Source organism: Citrus clementina, unplaced genomic scaffold (genome assembly GCF_000493195.1).
Source record: "Citrus clementina cultivar Clemenules unplaced genomic scaffold, Citrus_clementina_v1.0 scaffold_5, whole genome shotgun sequence".
NCBI classification, from domain to species: Eukaryota; Viridiplantae; Streptophyta; class Magnoliopsida; order Sapindales; family Rutaceae; genus Citrus; species Citrus x clementina.
In genome coordinates, this window is record NW_006262201.1 from 9,769,353 (window position 1) to 9,787,081 (window position 17,729).

Below are 17,729 nucleotides of genomic sequence, written 5' to 3' on the forward strand. Positions count from 1 at the left end.
GCAGGTCCACGCGTACTTTTAAGTAGTCTACATGTATGCTCTAAGGAGTCTCAGTTGTTCTTGTCTAGGTGTCTTTGCCTTATTTACCTGTGCATTTCATTCATTGCAGAGATGCTTTATTTTTAATTGTGAATGCTATTAAAAAGCCTTTACGGGTGGACCGTGCCACTACTGCTGTTAATAGGCCCTTGGTGGCTCATGTACTCATTGAGTATGATGTTTCACAACTATTGTTGCCAAGACTTTGGATTGGTAAGGGTGATAATGGGGTTTGGCAAGATATCATCTATGAGCGTGTACTGTTATATTGTGCCACGTCTAAGCATCTTGGTCGCTTTGATGATGCTTATTTTGTTACTAATCATGGGCTCCAGAGGCCCCAATAACCTATTGGTTAGGTGAAGGATATAGTTGCTCATGATACAAGTACGATACCTATTACAAATGTTGTTGTCCAGCCTACTAGGAACTGTGCTACGTATGTGGTTACTAAGAATAATCGACTACAGAGGCCTGCTCTCGTCCAAGGTCAGTCTTTAGGTCTAGCCCCCTCGATGATGTTGCTTGGCCGTCTGCTCTTTTTCCTCAGGATACTATAGATGCGGCATCTAATTCGATTTCTGCTCTGTGAGTTCCAGATGATGATGGTTTGCAATATACTGTTGCTCTGAGAGATACTGATGGATGCCCTAAGGTTGCTAATTCTCTTGTTTTGGATAGTCCGAGTGCTCTAAGGGCTTCCACAAGCTTTACTTTTTTCAAGTCTACAGTGGATGATATTCGGTCCATGGTTGTGAGTTTTAATTACCATTCTAAAGATATCCCTAATCAGTGGGATGAGGAGTTTAGCTCTGACGGAAATCCTATAGTCGATGATTATTTTGCGTCTAAGACTGAGGGTATAGTGGGCCATGATCTTGACCCCGACCTCAGTATTAGTGGACTGCATTCCTCTAGTTTTAAGAAAGGTTTCAAATTAGTTAATGGTCGTAAGTATTGTAACTATTTTTCTCGGCGTTTGTATTAATTAATTATCTTTAGCTTCTTATTTATTCTATTATTGTTTTCGTTCTTTTTCCATTAGTTGGTTATTTTTGTTCCTTTGCTTGGAGATTTTGGTCTACGTCCCCCTCCATATGTAATTTTGTTTATATTTCAATAATTTATAGGTAAGGGGGTCCCGCCTAACCCCACCAACTTTGGGTGATTTTTAATTAAAAAAAAGCATAAAAATAACAGTTAAAGAATTGATCTAAAATGGTAAGACATGGGAAGTTTTCCAAATATTAAAATATGAAGAATTTTCTCATGAAGGGCCTTGCACATCGTTCTTTTGTTGCCTCTTAACATGTTGTGAACAAAGAGTGCTTCTAAGTGTCGTTCTCATTTTACCAAGATGAAAAATTAGGGAGGAGCAGAGTTCCTGTAAAAGAGCATAGTTGTGATAAGTCTTTCGTGTTGCAATCCCGAAGTAAAAGTACATTTGTCTATGACCACTCTCATACCTCCTCTAGCTGGTGGCTTTTACTGTGCATGTCCATTGATGTAATAATATTTTATATATTTTCTTAATTTAATCTTATGTTAAATTATATTTTATCATATTAATTTTATCTTAATTTTTATTTTTGTTATTTTAGGTATATTTTGGGAATAAAGAAGAATTAAATCAGAATATTCAAATAGAAAGAGCTTAAAGAAGAAATTGATTGGAAATTTAAGGAAAGTAATGGGAGTTAAAATGAAAGAAAATCGAAGCAGCCAAGGCGTAATTGTAGTTCACCTGAAGATGAGAAGAATTAGTATTGGAAATAAGTTAATTAATAAGGCAAATCATGTGAAGAATAGAGTAAAAGAAGAAAGCATTCTGGTGATGGGCTTTGGCCAAATCATTATTGGCTTATTAATTGAACAAGTCACGTGCATGCATGAAAGAAAAGAAGCGGCTTGGCTTTTGTTTTTAATTCTTTCCATATAAGGAGTTAAAGGCCACAATTGAAACAATATAAAAGGACACGAGTGGAAGCCACAAGAGAGGCGGGCAGCCGCACAAATTGGAAGCCAAGAGAAAAACAAATAACCGAGAGCGAGAAAAAAAAAGAGAGTGAGAAGCCGCCGCTGCAAATTTGGAGAAGCAATAATTTGGAGAAGTCGATTGTAGAGATTGAAGAGAGAACTTTTTGAGTTTATTCTTTCTTTTCTCTTTTTCTATTATCTTACTTGAATATTCCCAATTAAATTTATAAATTCTCTTTATATTCTCATGAACTAATTTATTTTGCTATGGCTACGATGTAGCCTAACTATAAGGATTTAATTTCATAAATATATGTTATTTTTAGTTTATTATTCCATGGTTAAGTGTTCATTATTGTGCTTAATGCTTTTAAATATTTGGGCAATATTTAAATGATTTAAGGACACATAATGAGACCAAGAGGAGATTTATGTATTTTTGCTCTGTGTAATGGATGCCATTAGTTAAACGAAAGACGGAGATGTGCCAACATGATTCATGTAGTTTTTTTAAGAATTTCTATAGAGCTTAATGAATCTTTGCATATTTAAATTCACATAGAAATATAGTGGGTTAATATGTGAAGATATTTTTTATATTACTCAAGAGAGGATATTGAATAAATTAGGGAAATTCACTGTCAACATGGGTAATAAATTTTAATAACATCAATGGAGGATTAAAATTGAATTGGTTATGGTGAAATCGGATGTCCTAGTGTCGTAATCTCTTCGTGATTTCTATTACTACTTGCATATTTATTTAATTTTTAGTTATTTTATTTTATTTTAATTTTTTATCTAAATTTGTCTATTCGATTGTTCAAAGAAATTAGGGTTATAATAATTTCGGTAGCTAACAGGATATATAATCTCAGTGGGACGATACTCTACTCTTCATTATATTATTTGTGCTAACTAGTACACTTGTAAATTTATGCATCGTCCATCATAGTCCGATAAGCAAGCAAATAAAACTTCTTATTGGAGAAATGTTTGATTACAATATGATGGGTATTGTTATCCGGACTAATTCGTCCAATTTCTTCATAACATGCATTACGCTCCCCATAGCACCAGCTCTGCAGTAGGCATAAAGCATGCAATTTAAATCATATTTGTCATACTTGACTTCAAAATACCCAGCCAATTTGCCTCTTCAAAACACCCACCCCGGCAGAATGCTGAAATCATGATACTGTGCGCATAGTCATTTGCGTGAGGGAAACAAAATTGGTGGTTAACTTAAAAGCTTATATATAGTACTATCTTTTGTTTGGTATAATATCGGACTGAACTATGTTAATTTAATTTAATAAATTGTTAAATAAAATTCTGATATTCTATACAATAATATAAAATTACTTGGTTAAAAATTCGTGAAATTCACTTCTATGTTTAATTTATATTAAAATATTAGGTTAAATGAAAACGAAAAAAGTGATAAAGAGGACACAAAGTTTTTATTTAATCTTACCTCACCTAAACGCCTATAAAAATAAGGGTTAATAATCCTATTAGGTTTAGACTAAATTTAAGTTTACTCTAATAGTCCATGACAACCAAACATACCTTAGATTAAATTATTTTATTAGTTTCAAAATCTAATTGAATCCCACAATTTATCGAAGCTCCCAAAAACAGCCTAATATATAGTTAAAAAATATTGTATTCATAAAAATGCGGTACACGTTAGAATACCAACGTCCAATTTGTTCAAATAGTGCACCGATATACATATGAGATAGGATCAACTATCTCTTTATGAGATAGGATCAACTATCTCTCTCTTTTGAAACAATAACTTACACAAAATCTTAACCTTTTAACATTACCTAATGATCTCTTTAATACTATTTTGATTTTAAAAAATGGTGTCTTTAATACTAATTTGACAAAAAGTGGGTTACAAAATTTTGAAAGAAGGCAATTTTTATTAATATCAAAACTAAAAATTAATGGGCGCTAATATATTATTAAATATTTTTCTTCTACTTCATCTTATTTTCTCTCCATAATTAATATGATTTGATTCTTCTCTCAATCTTTCACTTGCTTTAAACAACTCTCCTCTAAGTAAACACCATACAGATTTTCCACTAAATTACAATCGTCAATGGCAGATATATAAAAGAAGAAACCAAAATGTCCAGTTATAATTCAAATTATGCTGTATTATTATGCTATTTGATTAATTATCTTTTTGTCAAAATTTCAGTGATGAACAAACTCAAGAGTGGGGCATGAACAAGTGCAAGACATTTAAAACGTACGTTTGGTTCATTTTTTTTCTTTCTTGTAATTACTTAATTATATATGCTCTGTTGTGACGTTTTTGCTTATGTTAATCATATTTCTTTTTCGAAAGGACAAGTCAATTTAAGACTTGTTATTTTTTCTCTTAAATTTCTCTTTAAACATATGTTTTCGTAATTTTTTAATAGAAATACATAATGCATTTTCTGCTTATTAGACTACTGTGAATAAAGCAATTTAAGATGGCATTTTTGTAGGTATATCAAGAAGGAACAAGAAAGCTGTTAAATTTGATCGTTGTTGGAATCAAATATTGGATAGTGAAAGGCTTCTAAAAATGACAAGTAGCTTTTCTATAAAACAAAGCGTTTATGATTGAACCCACTGACTGCACTCATATTCTTTAAACTCATATGACTTTGTTAGAGATTTATTGTAGAAATGAATACGATATTAAAAGATAAAAAAGGCTAATCGAATAATTAGGTGCTCGTGTCTTTAAACTAACCCAAAAACTAGGAACTCGTGTTTTTAATTGGTTATATTAATATTTTATCCTTGTGATTTCTTTTTATGGCACAGCTCTGATTTCTCTCCTTAGTTGTTGTTGCGTTTCTCACTGTTCGCTGCATATTGTCAGTTTCCATGGGTATGATTTGCCATATGCGATTTAAATGGGTCATGTCCACTGAGCATCCGTTGTGCCTTAACATGCTATGAACCCATGCTTGAATATAAAGTATAATTGCATACATAACAAATTCTGCCATTCTCATGCTTTTGCTAGAAAATGGTTCTCATATCCGACGACTTTTACTCTCAATAAAAGTTGTTGGAGAATTAACAAATTAAACACTCAAAAACACACTATTTTATTTCTTCAACAACACTCCTCACCAACTACAACTCTTATTTTTCACTCTCTACAACTTGGAGATTTTTTTACTTCACTTGATGCATAACCAAGTAACACAAGAGGGTATTTATAGTACATGAGCAGAAATCTAAACCATAAGAAATTCCAAAAAAATTAATAACCATTCATCTTCAGCTACCAAACCTACCACACCTAACACAAATTATTCAAACCTCATCAGCCTACCTACTCATGGAACTTTCGATGGGTTGGGCTTATTAATTTTGGGTTTGAATTTTTTTTTTATCTTGGATCAAGTTTATGATCCAACACCCCCCCTTAAACTTGATCATGTGACACCAAGCAAATTTCTGAATTTTACAAAATCTTCTTGCTTGAGTGGCTTGGTGAAGATATCAGCTGCTTGATCTTGTGATTTTACATACTTGATTTGAACTTCCTTTCTTGCACTGCACTCTCTTATGAAATGACAGCGAGTATCTATGTGTTTGCTTCGATCATGAAAGACTGGATTCTTGGATAGGGCAATTGCTAATTTATTTTCAACACAAATCTCGATTGGCTCTTCTTGTGGCAAGCTGTTGGCTATTTGAACTCAATTACTATTGGTGTCAATGTGTAAGTGTACACAACAAGTAATAAAGTGATGAATAATCAAGATCGTCTTCACAGGGATTGATACTACTAGAGTTGCTACAACAATTTCAACAATGTGATCTTACTTTTAAATTAACTCAATGGAATTAAGAAGATTACGTAACTAATGAAAATGCAAATGCAACAAAGTAAACTGCAACAAAAAGAAATACACGCTAGATGAAAAGGTAATCAAAGAAAATGAAGCAGTTAAGTGATCAAACTCTCAAGATGGGGCTGACTGTGTTGTGTTTGTTAAGTCTAGTTGCTACAGCATCTGCTAAAACATTGAGTAGAATCCTCATGCATCCTCAACTGTCACATGTTGGACATCTCATACCTTTATGCAACCTAACAGTGGCCAATTGTTATGTCCACATAAGATATGACATATCATGCTTATGTTCTCTTTACCCTTCAAGATGAATCTCTATATCTAGTTCATCACTAATCTTAAATTAAGCATAACCCTTTTTGGACTCAAGATAAACTTAATCCAGGAAACTCAATTTAAGATCAAGTATTACTCTAACATGTTCCATTAAAACATGCCCTTTTTGTGGCTCTCTCCTAACTTGTATCATTAAATGAAAGGTTAACCGAAATAATGAATGTTAAATCATTTATTAGAGCAAAATGCTACAGCAAACATGCAACAACTTATATGATCAATCAAGAACCCATCTAGATTATTTGTCACTCAACTACAATTAAATTTAGTTAATAGTTTGTAAAAGAAAAACAAGCAACGAAGGCTTAGCCAGCAAGTACATCTTTTTGATCAAAAGAAATAACAAGAAAATAAGAAAAGAAAGAGAAAAGTTTAATCCCAATTATTCTGCAGATTTGTTACTGGTGCAGACTTGCTTCTTTCTCTTCAATTCTTTTCCTTCTTCATTCCTTTCTTGGTTTTTCCCCTGATTGTGATTGACGGCCTCCTCATTTTTATGTGTGTGATTCTTTTTATAGTTGAAAATTAGGGTAAACGAAAGCTTAGGGCGCAAATCTGTCATATTTGGAAACTTCATATCGCAATTCTACTAGTATTCTGCGCGAAATCTTTTGCTGTTGTTCTAGGATTGCTACAGCAATGGTTGTTACAACAACAGCTCCAGTAACTGCACTGTTCCAGACTTAATTCCATTTTTCTATCATCTTGTTCTTTTCTTGTCTTTTTCAAGTCTAAGCACACAATTATTCTAAAACAACATAATTTATTAAAAAATAAACTAAAATGGTTATTCATGCAAAATAAAACTAAAATGCAATAAAAACATGTCGTTTACTCTCAAAGTAAACATGATTTAAGTCTAAAAGTGTCATGATAACTCTCATTTCATAGAGTTATCACAAGCCCAACTCTTTAAGCAAATTTCTGAGCCAAATTGCATGGCAAACACTTGATGTAACAGCTACGTACACCAGCTTCACAGGTGGAAAGTGTGATAATTGGTTGCTTCTTTGACATCCATGTGAAAGCAGTATCTACCATAAAAAACATAAATCTGGTGGTGCTCTTTCGATCATCTACATCTCCACCCCAATCGCTATCACTATATCCAACAAGCTTGTAGTCATTAGAAAATGAGTATAACAAGCCGAAATTAATTGTACCTTTGACGTAGCGAATGATTCTTTTTGCAACTTTAAAATGGGTGGTCTTTGGGTTCTCCATGTATTGACTCACAAGTCCAACAACATAAAGGATATCTGGTCTTGTGCATGACAAATAATGTAGGCTTCCGACCAAACTTTTAAAGAATGTTGGAACTATATCTTCGCTTTTATCATGTTTGGATAACTTGACTCCGCATTCCACTGGCGTGCTTATAGGCTTGCAATAATTCATCTTGGACTTCTTGAGAATCTCCTTTGCATAACTTTCTTAGGAGATAAATATGTCTTCTTCCTTTTGCTTGACTTCAATGCCGAGGTAATATGCTATCAGTCCGATGTCAGTCATCTCGAACTCTTTGATCATCACTCTCTTGAAGTCTTCAAACAAGCTTGGATCACTTCTAGTGAAATTGAGATCATCTACATACAGGCACACAATCAAAATGTCTCCATTTTTTTCTTTCTCCATCTTTTTCTTTGACGTAGAAAGCATGTTCATATGGGCATTTGGTGAAGCCGTTCTCTTGAAAATACTTATCAATTATGTTATTCCATGCCCTTGGTGCTTGCTTTAACCCATAAAGAGCTTTCTTCAATCTCAAAACTTTGTCTTCATGTCATTTCACCATATATATTAATGGTTGTTCGATGTAAACTTCTTCTCTAAGGAATCCATTCAAGAAAGCAGACTTCACATCCATTTGAAAAATCCTCCATTTGTTCTAAGCAGCTAAAGAAATAATAAGTCCAATAGTTTTAAGTCGAGCTACAGGAGCAAATACCTTGTCCACACCAGAGCCAAAATTCCATTCTCTTTATTCTTCAAAAACTACAACTCGATTTATCACGATCTTCCCGTTGTTTGGATTGTAAAGCTTGTATCATTTGGAGTTGTTGTCATAGCCGATGAAGATGAACTTCTCACTTTTGTCATCTAGCTTGGCTCTTCTTTCGTCTGATATATGTACATGGGCAATGCTTTCAAAAACTCTCAGATGGGCGATACTGGGCTTTCTTCCACTCTAAGCTTCTTGTGGCGTCTTGCCCCATACACTTCTTGTTAGAGATCGATTAGATAAGTAGACTGCACATGCAACAACTTCAACTCAAAATTCTTTAGGTAGTCTCTTACTTTTGAGCATGCTTCTTACAATGTCGAGGATGGAACCTGTTATTCTTTTCTGCAACATCATTTTGTTGAAGGGATTTTGGAACTGTCAAAGGGCATCAAATTCCATTTGCTTCACAAAATTCTACGAATTCTTTGGAAGTGAACTCTCCACCTCGATCAGATCTCATGACTTTAATCTGGTATCCACTTTCTTTTTCCACTACAACTTTAAACTTCTTGAAAGCTTCAAAGACTTCTGATTTCTGCTTCAAAAAGTACACCCAAGTCTTTCTTGAAAAAGCATTTATAAAGAAAAGGAAGTAGTTATTTTTACCAAGGGAGCTTGGCTTGAATGGACAACACACATTAGTATGAACGAGCTCAAGTGGCTTCTGAGCTCTTGAGTTTGACTCATTTGGAAAGATCTTTCTGAACTGCTTGCTAAGTAAACATCCTTCACAAAGCTTATCAGGGTGATTGATGTATGGTAAGCATTTCACCATGTTCTTCTTGGATAGTAGCTCCAGTCCTTTAAAGTTGAGATGCTCATATCAAAGATGCCAAATTCAGAATAGATCTTTGTGAAAGGCTTTGAGACATTTTACAACATCATTTTGAATATTTAAATGAAACATTCTATTTTTTGACATTTTCACCTTTGTAATTATATTTCTTTTGTCATCTCTTAGGAAAAGACTACAATCTTTTAAGTGAATATCATAGTTTTTTTTTTCAAGAGCTGACCCAAACTAAGGATGTTGCTTTTCATATTGGGCACAAAGTAAACATTCGAAATTATTTGGTGGCTACCATCTTTTGCACGAAAAAGAATGTTACCTTTGCCCTTTACTGGTACTTTTGAATCATCTTTAAAAGCAGCACTACCATTCATAAATTCATTTAGTTCCACAAACATGTTTCTATTTCCGCTCACATGATTGCTAGCACATTTGTCAAGATACCATGTATTTTCTTGACCTCCATCATTGCGTGCTAGTAAAAGGGTGGCATCTTCACTATTTTTCTCTCCAGCATAATTCACTCTCATTAATTCTGGTACTTTGAGCTCTACATTCTAAAGCATAATGCCCAAACTTTTGACAATTATAGCATTGTACTTGGGATTTATCATACCTTGATCTTGGATTGCCTCTGCCTCGTCCTCTGGTTGAGCTTTCTCCTTTGGCATAATTGGAGTTGTTGTTGTTAAAATTCTAACATCGTCGATAACGACGACCTCAACCTCAACCTCAAATATAATGCATTCTCTAGTTGTCGGAGCTTTCTTCTCTTTTCTTTGGATTGACTTCTATCTTGAGAAGTTGTTCTTCGATTCCTTACTTCTTTTTCAGTTTTTCTTAATAGGTTTGCAACATTCCTTGAAGTTGCTCGATCGTCATATCCTCCAGATCTTTTGTTTCCTTAATTGTCACAAATTGAGCGAGAATATGGAGATTTTCAATGCAGGGATTAATCCAGAACGTTGAAAAACCCTAAGAGGGACTCGAGTCAACTTTCGGTCAACGGTCAACGTTTCTGCTTAGTTGACTTGGCTCGGTCCGGCTCTGTGTGGCTCGGTTCGGATCTGGTCAGCTCGGTTCAGCTTGGTTCAACTCGGTGAGTCGACTCAACTTTAAGACAGAAAATTTTCGACAGCGAGTGTGAACACACTCGGTCTCTGATCGGGCTGATATTTGCGACGTCATGTTCCTTTCGTCGAGAACTTTGATTTGATATGTTATACGACTATATATAGCATTGAACATTAGCTCTGATACCATTTTTTTTGGAGAATTAACAAATTAAACACTAAAAACACACTATTTTATTTCTTCAAAACAATGCTCACCAACTACAACTCTTATTTTTCACTCTCTACAACTTAGAGATTTTGTTACTTCACTTGATGCATAACCAAATGACACAAGGGAGTATTTATAGTACATAAGAAGAAATCTAAACCATAAGAAATTACAAAAAATTAATAACTATTCATCTTTAACCTACCACACCTATACCACAAATAATTCAAACATCACCAACCATACTTACTCATGGAACCTTCATAGGTTGGGCTTATTAATTTGGGTTTAAATTTATTATTATTATTATTATCATCATCATCATCATCATCATCATCATTATTATCATCATCACCTTAGATCAAGTTTATTATCCAACAAAAGTAACATATATGACATTTTTGTTTCATTTATAAACCTTGACGAGTGAGGGAATTTATTAGAATCATCGAAAAGAGACCTCATCATCGGAAAGAAATAGAAACTGGAAAGTCGAGGCCAACATCAATTGAAACTGCACTCTTGGGATTCGTAACGCATCATGCACTATAATTCATCATCCTTTGGTGACAGGTGATGATGTGGCAACTATGTGTTTGTCGTCCAAGGGAATTGGCTGAAAAAGCAATGTGAAAACTACATCCATAGTCTCTTGGTTTTGAGCTCCATGCCCATCTCCATGTAGATACATAAAATGGGACACTCTCACAACATTCAATATGAATTCGACTGTAGTTTGCGATAAGGGAAAATCTTTATCAGCTCTGTATGCATTCACCTTCTTCCACATCTGTCTCATCATATCCTTGATGTGTTCACGAGCAACTTCCTCCGAGGCACCAGTTTCATGCATGTAACACTGGATTGATTTCGGAACATCCCCTCTCCGTATCTCATCCTGATGAATTATTGGGTAAAAAAAAAAGTACAATCAATTCACAAATAAAGGATTAATTCAATTTCTGTCTTGTTAAAAAAAGAAAAACTAAAAAATACCGATGAAGTTCCCAAATCATCTTGAAGACGAAGAATCTTGAATGACCAGTGACTTATATCTTGATTACTTTCTAAAAATTCTAGTTCCTTCTCAATGATTGGATTTGTCCCAGAAAGGTATGCAGTCATTGTAACCATAGGGCCTCCTATTGATACCAATCCATTTTCCAAGAATTCTCCCAGTGTTGGCGTGTACTTACCATGGTACCATTTTGCCTCCACTAAGTAGGCTTGTATATTGCGAAGCCACTGATGCACAAGACACAAAAAGTAGCAGTAGTTACAACTTACAATTTTTTTTTTTTTTTTTTTTTTTTTGCGACAAAAACATCGTAATGTGAAATGGATAAATCAAAGGAAAAGGAATGGCAGCGGAGGTGCAACTAATATTTTACGTACCGCATTTTTTATACTTCGAAGTATATCAAAATCCTGTTGTTTGAGTACGTAATAAGTAAATTCATTAACCAAGTTGTAAAGCGCAAGAAAACAGATTTTCATATAGTCCGGAAGGTGGTTCAAAGCATAATTGATGTCCCACCTGTAGAAAACGAAAAAAAAAAAAAATTCATATGACTGGTCTATTAATTTGAGAGGTAGCAAGCAGCTAGCTAGCAGTTGAATTAATCAATTAGGTATAACATTAATTTGCCAACAAACCTCTCAACAGCATCAGCAAATAGCTCAAGTTCATCCAAAGTTCCATAAACATCATAAATATCATCAATCACTGAAATTAGAGCAAATGTGATTGTGAGTATTCTCCTACAGTAGGCGAATTGAGGCTCAAACACTATCCCCATGCTCCATACGAAGGATGCTACCAAGCTGTCCCTCGCAAAGCTCAGTTTCTCTCCAAGACCTATATCCTTCCACCACCTTCATAGGAAAATTAAAACGAATATTATGACTCGTAGCTTTACAATACATCTATTATAGAGTCATCTTCTAGTCCGAGATTCCTTAGAGTGAATCTCTGGTGCAAACGTCTGTATTTTATGAAGTGCAGACTCAGACCTTTACACTACTGTAAAAGGTGTAGTCTGCACCTGAGAATAATTTAATATGCATATGATTAATTTGTACAAGTTATGTATGTCATAAACTAAAATCTTTGATACATACATAAATATGAGTTATGCAACCAAGCATGGATACCTTGAAACATCTTTAAGTTCTTCCTGGTAAATTGCCTGCAAAACGTTGAATTCCAACTTAGCGAGCTCAAGTAAAAGGTGGTTCTTGTCCTCTCTTTTCTCATAAACGTCTATGAACCACCTTGCCTCTAACATTGGAACTTTCCAATGCAGAGGGAGCTCCAGTCCACGCTTTGCTTGTTCTGCTACAAAGACATCCCCTTGCTTGCTCTTGCTGATCATCACTTCTTTTAGATGTTTACTGGTGAATTGCCAGGCCTCCTCCATGATGCTTTCTCCTTCTAAGCTGAAATACGAGGCTTCATGCAAGCTCAGTACTCCCTTGAAATCATCACAAATGAAGCCTCCCTGGTCGTCTTTAAAACCATTGAAGACCTCTGCAGCACTCAACCAAAAAAGGTTACATTCGTCAAAATTTTTGCATCCATATATTAATTAGAGAATGATTGAAGTATCCCCAGCGGCGCCCTTGTCGAGTTCGAATTCTCAGGAGATAGAGAGTTATAAAACTGATTTGGGTTTCGTCCATTTCTTTAAATTTAAAAAAAGAAAAAAGAAAAAAGAAAACAGAAAGATCGATTCAAGTATTCAGATCATGCATGTACCTTGAGAAACAGGATAGCCATGTTGTCTAAGTAGTCTGAATTCAAGGGAGGTTGCATACAGATTTTCTTTTCTCCAAACATAATCGTTATTACTGTTGTAGATATCATGCAATATGTTCCGAATCTCAGTCTCAAAATGATAAGCCAATCCAAGTCTTTGCAAGCTGTCAATCAGCTCCAACTGATTCAGAGGCTCGGTTACATCCTTAATCGTTGTCATTACTTTTCCCTTCAGCTCTTCTTCTCGTCTTTTGTATGTTTCATCCTGTACATGCACAGCATTTAGTTTTTAGTTATTCATGGTCCCAGTTTGAAATCAACAAAGGAAATTAATACGTAATAATAATGATGAATACCGTATAGTTGCTATTCAATGACTGCAAAAAATCATGGTCCCAAATTGAAGGTTGGTAGTTTGCTGATCTCCTATCAACTGTCAAATTATCATATTTGGCGCTGACAAGGCATTGGACTGGCTTATTTTTTGCCATGATTCTGATGGCTGCTTTATTTGTTGCAAGAGGAAGACATTTGAAACCATTTACAGAGGTAACCAAGGTTGAGGGATTAATGCAAGAAGACATTGGATGTACAGATGTAGTGTAAGCTAGCTTACAGTTGTACTTGGCAAAGATTCTCAAATTAATCTATGGTCTGTGGTGATGTACGAGGTTATATATATATAGGCAGAGGAGAAGCTCATGTGATTTATTTTTCTTACTCATTTTTTCTGAGTTTTGAAAGCGTTTAATTTTTAAGTCTTAATAGTACAAAGATATTTTATTAATTTGGGGGGGGGGGGGGGGGGGGGAATACATCGTATTGGAGGTGTATTTGATTAACTCATGTGCATAACTCAATTGGTGGGACAAACAATGTCTTAAGAAAAGCGAAATTCGTAATGTGCCTCGAAGTACACATCCATTTTCTATAGTTTACCTATTACTATTATTTTTGTAACACCCTAGGCGAATCCCACATCAACAGAACACGGGAGAAATGCTAGTTTTATAAGAGGTGATTCACATCTTAATTGGCAAGATACGTTTGGGCTGTATGGGCGCCTCAAGAACAAAACCGTGCGGGCTTTGTTAAGGCCCAAAGCGAACAATATCTTGACAAGTCTGAATTTGGTCATGACAGATGATATCAGAGTGGCTCCGCATGTCCTCTTGAGCGATGGTGGGACAAACCTCAGCGAGTACTCTGAGTCATTAAGGGGGGTGTATGTAATAACACCCTAGGCGAATCTCACATCGGCAAACCACGGGAGAGATGTTGGGTTTATAAAATGTGATCCACACCTTAATTGGTAAGACATGTTTTAGGGTGTATGGGTGCCCCAGGAACAAAACCGTGCGGGTCTTTTTAAAGCTCAAAGCGGATAATATCTTACCAGGTTTGGGTTGGGTCATGACAATTTTCTTGTACCTACAAAGTTATAAACACATTAATTTATTAAAATAAAGTTCCACCTTTATTATTGCAATTCTCTACATTTATTATTCCCCACAAATATATATCTCGGCACTTAGTAGATAGATTATTTTATTATAACTATCAATAGATTTTACTTGCATAATAGATATTGATGAAATTATATAGAGTAATTTCGTCCAATTATATTAATCGTTTATGAATTTCATCACAAATTTATATGTGGCCAATACCGTGCAAGTGAAAATTATTTTGAGTTTTATCCACCCGTTTACCATTTCAATATATAAAACTCTCCTATTGCTTTAAAGTGTCATTTTTTATTTTAAACAAGTCTCAGCCAAAGATTAAATTGTCATCTGTTCGCAAGATATTCAGCACAACACTTGAGCGAAATTTCTTCATCCTTGAGCGGAAAATACAAAGAAACACATAGTTCGCAATTTTAGTAGCAAAATTAATATTTTGTTCCATATGGGGTAAATCTTCAGGAGGCCCAACTTCAAACTTAAAATGTTAATTTTAAGTTATTATGTAGTCGTTAGGAATTTCGGAATTTGAGAATTTTGATTGTTGCTGCAGGCTGCAGCGATTTTGTCATGGCGACTTTGATTCATAATTGAAGTACTGTTGCAAGTAAAACTAAAAAAATAATTAACAAAATAAAAAAAAATCGAGTTACTTGATTTTATATGTATAAAGTTTATATATCAAGTGCTTAGGGGTCGAATCAGTCTTCTTATACCTAATTTTTAATATTTCACTTCGAAACCTCAAAATTTTTCAAAGCTCGTAGGGTCACAATCCCCGCTAGGAGTGGGCAAATTTGTGTTCAGATCAACTTGTTTGAGTTTTGGGTTGATTAGGTTAGAATATTCAGATTGGATTGGATTAGATCAAAATCAAAAAGTATGAGAGAAATTAATTGACTTCTCCCAAGAAAAATACATACTGATGATTGATATATAACCATTAAATAATAAATATGTTAGACTTACTTTATTTTTTAGCCCTAAATAATAAAAAGGTTTATTATTGCTTGACTTTTCGAGTTTAAAATTTGAATGTCAAATTAGATAAAAAGTTAAAAAATTATTTTGAGTTTTATCCACCCGTTTACCATTTTAATATATAAAAGTCTCCTATTGCTTTAAAGTGTCATTTTTTATTTTAAACGAGTAACAGCTTTGTCCTGCTTCATGTGCCTCCGCTCTGCATCTTCCAGCACAGCTTGAATGTCTTGAAGATTGGTAGTAAGCTTTCCCACTTCTTGTTCGACACTCGTCACAAGCCTCCACTTTTCTTTCACCTGATCTTGAGCAATGGAATTCAGCTGGTCCAAGAGAGAGGAAACGATCGCATGAGCCATTCTGATATTAGATCAAATGGTAAATGCTGCAATTGCTTTTCTTGCTAAAATGCTCAGAGGAAAGTAGCTTTTATGTATTCTGTGAGAATGTTCATTCAAGCATGTTTGCATATTCTTCTTATAGCATAGGAGATATTTAATTTTTATCCTTGAGTCAATGCCAATGTGAACGTTCTTTTGTGCTGCAAATTAAAGGAGTCCCCACACATGGGTTCTTTTGTGCACGACAAGATGCACATGGGTTCACAGCATCAACCCAATGTGAACGTTCTGGGGCTAGCTTTCTGATCCACCACGTCAATAATTGTACAGCATCTGCCCTGTTTCTCTGATTCATAATAATTATTCAGAGTACTCAGCATCTGCTCCACCACGTCAATAATTGTACAGCATCTGCCCCGTTTCTATGATTCATAATAATTATTCAGACTACTCAGCATCAGCTCCTGTAAAATTTCTTATGTACTAAGCAACAAAATATTTGTGAACTACAACAAAAGGCTTAGATCAATCCACCGATGAACCTTCTGAAGTTATATGTAATCTATTAATTGTTGATCTAGAATAGTCTTAGTGGATAGATTTTTTTTTATTATAAATATCAATAAATTTTTTATCGTCTAATAGATATTGATGAAATTGTATAGAGTAATTTCGCCCAATCATATTAATCCATTATGAATTTCAGCACAAATTTGTATGTGGTGTGGACCGTTCAAGTGAAATTTCAGATAAAATCATCCCCTGACAATTTATTTATTATATGTTTTCTGATAAAATAATGTTAATTAGTAATTTATTACATCTGCAATTAGCTAGATACTTTGTTTGAGAAAAAAAAATAAAATCAGTTTCACAATGATTTTAATTGCAATAAATATCATGCTGTGGTCTATGACTTATCTGATATTACAGAGAAAATATGTGAAAGATAACTAAGTAATAAATCCATTACGAATTTCATCACAAATGAAATTTATTTATTATATTTTTCAATTTAACCTTAACGTTTGGACCATTTTTTTTCTATATGGATTATGGCCGACAACGTTTGTTATCAGCAAAAGCCATTTGTTATCTTGTCAAAATTTGCTACAACACCACCATTTTCTTACATTTTGGCTTCTTCAATGTTAAAGCCGTGTGCTGCCAATTTTACTTCTTTAAAGATGCTGCAGCCCTCTTTGATTTTTCTTTGTTCAAAATGGGCTGCTTTTAGAATTTAGCAGTTACTTTTCTTGACATTAAATAGATAGAACACTCTAGCACGTAGTTCTAATCATGTTGCAGATAGAACACTCAAACACGTTGTTATAATCATGTTGCCTTGACCTTATTTTCTTAAAGCATGTTGACAAATACAATAATCTGCATTTGGAGGATGATTATGAAGATAAAAACAATAGAAAGTATAAATGACTAATAATATACATGACTTTAAGTGACATGAGATTTTTAAAACTAAACAAAGCTAACACAAGTAGATGATCCTTTCATTATAATATGTCGCAAAATAAAAACTAAATAATATTTATTTCTTTTATTTTTTTAGTTTAATTCATACTTCAGAATTATGTTAGGATCAACCCATACAAAGAAAATCTCACAAGTCCTCTGAAGTAATAAGCAACATACATATGTGTGTGTGTGTGTAGTACAATTTAATATTATTTCAACTAGCGAAATTTATTGTGGAAGTCATAAAAATTAAGAATGAAGAAAAGGAACCATGAACCCAAAACAGAACGCAAAAAGTAGTCATATTTGTTCATGAGGGAATTCTAACATGCCAATCCTTGTGTTTAGAATAATCAACGATGTCGATATTTCTCTATAATGGTCTTACATTG

The 17,729-nt window shown here is 34.2% G+C and overlaps 2 protein-coding genes across 2 annotated transcripts; both read right to left on the bottom strand.

Annotated features, from left to right (window-relative positions):
* Positions 1-7,148: 7,148 nt before the first annotated feature.
* On the bottom strand, positions 7,149-7,634 carry LOC112097877 (uncharacterized mitochondrial protein AtMg00810-like). The gene has a single exon (XM_024183471.1). The coding sequence runs from the start codon at positions 7,632-7,634 to the stop codon at positions 7,149-7,151; it is 486 nt and encodes a 161-aa protein (XP_024039239.1).
* Positions 7,635-10,643: 3,009 nt separating this feature from the next.
* Positions 10,644-13,741, bottom strand: LOC112098571 ((R)-limonene synthase 1, chloroplastic-like). The gene is made up of 7 exons (XM_024185200.1): positions 13,430-13,741; positions 13,074-13,338; positions 12,470-12,845; positions 11,972-12,190; positions 11,711-11,852; positions 11,312-11,560; positions 10,644-11,213 (listed from the first exon to the last, which is right to left on the bottom strand). Exons 1-7 carry the CDS (start codon positions 13,655-13,657, stop codon positions 10,872-10,874), a joined length of 1,821 nt encoding a protein of 606 aa, XP_024040968.1. The 5' UTR covers positions 13,658-13,741; the 3' UTR covers positions 10,644-10,871.
* Between the last annotated feature and the right edge of the window lie 3,988 nt (positions 13,742-17,729).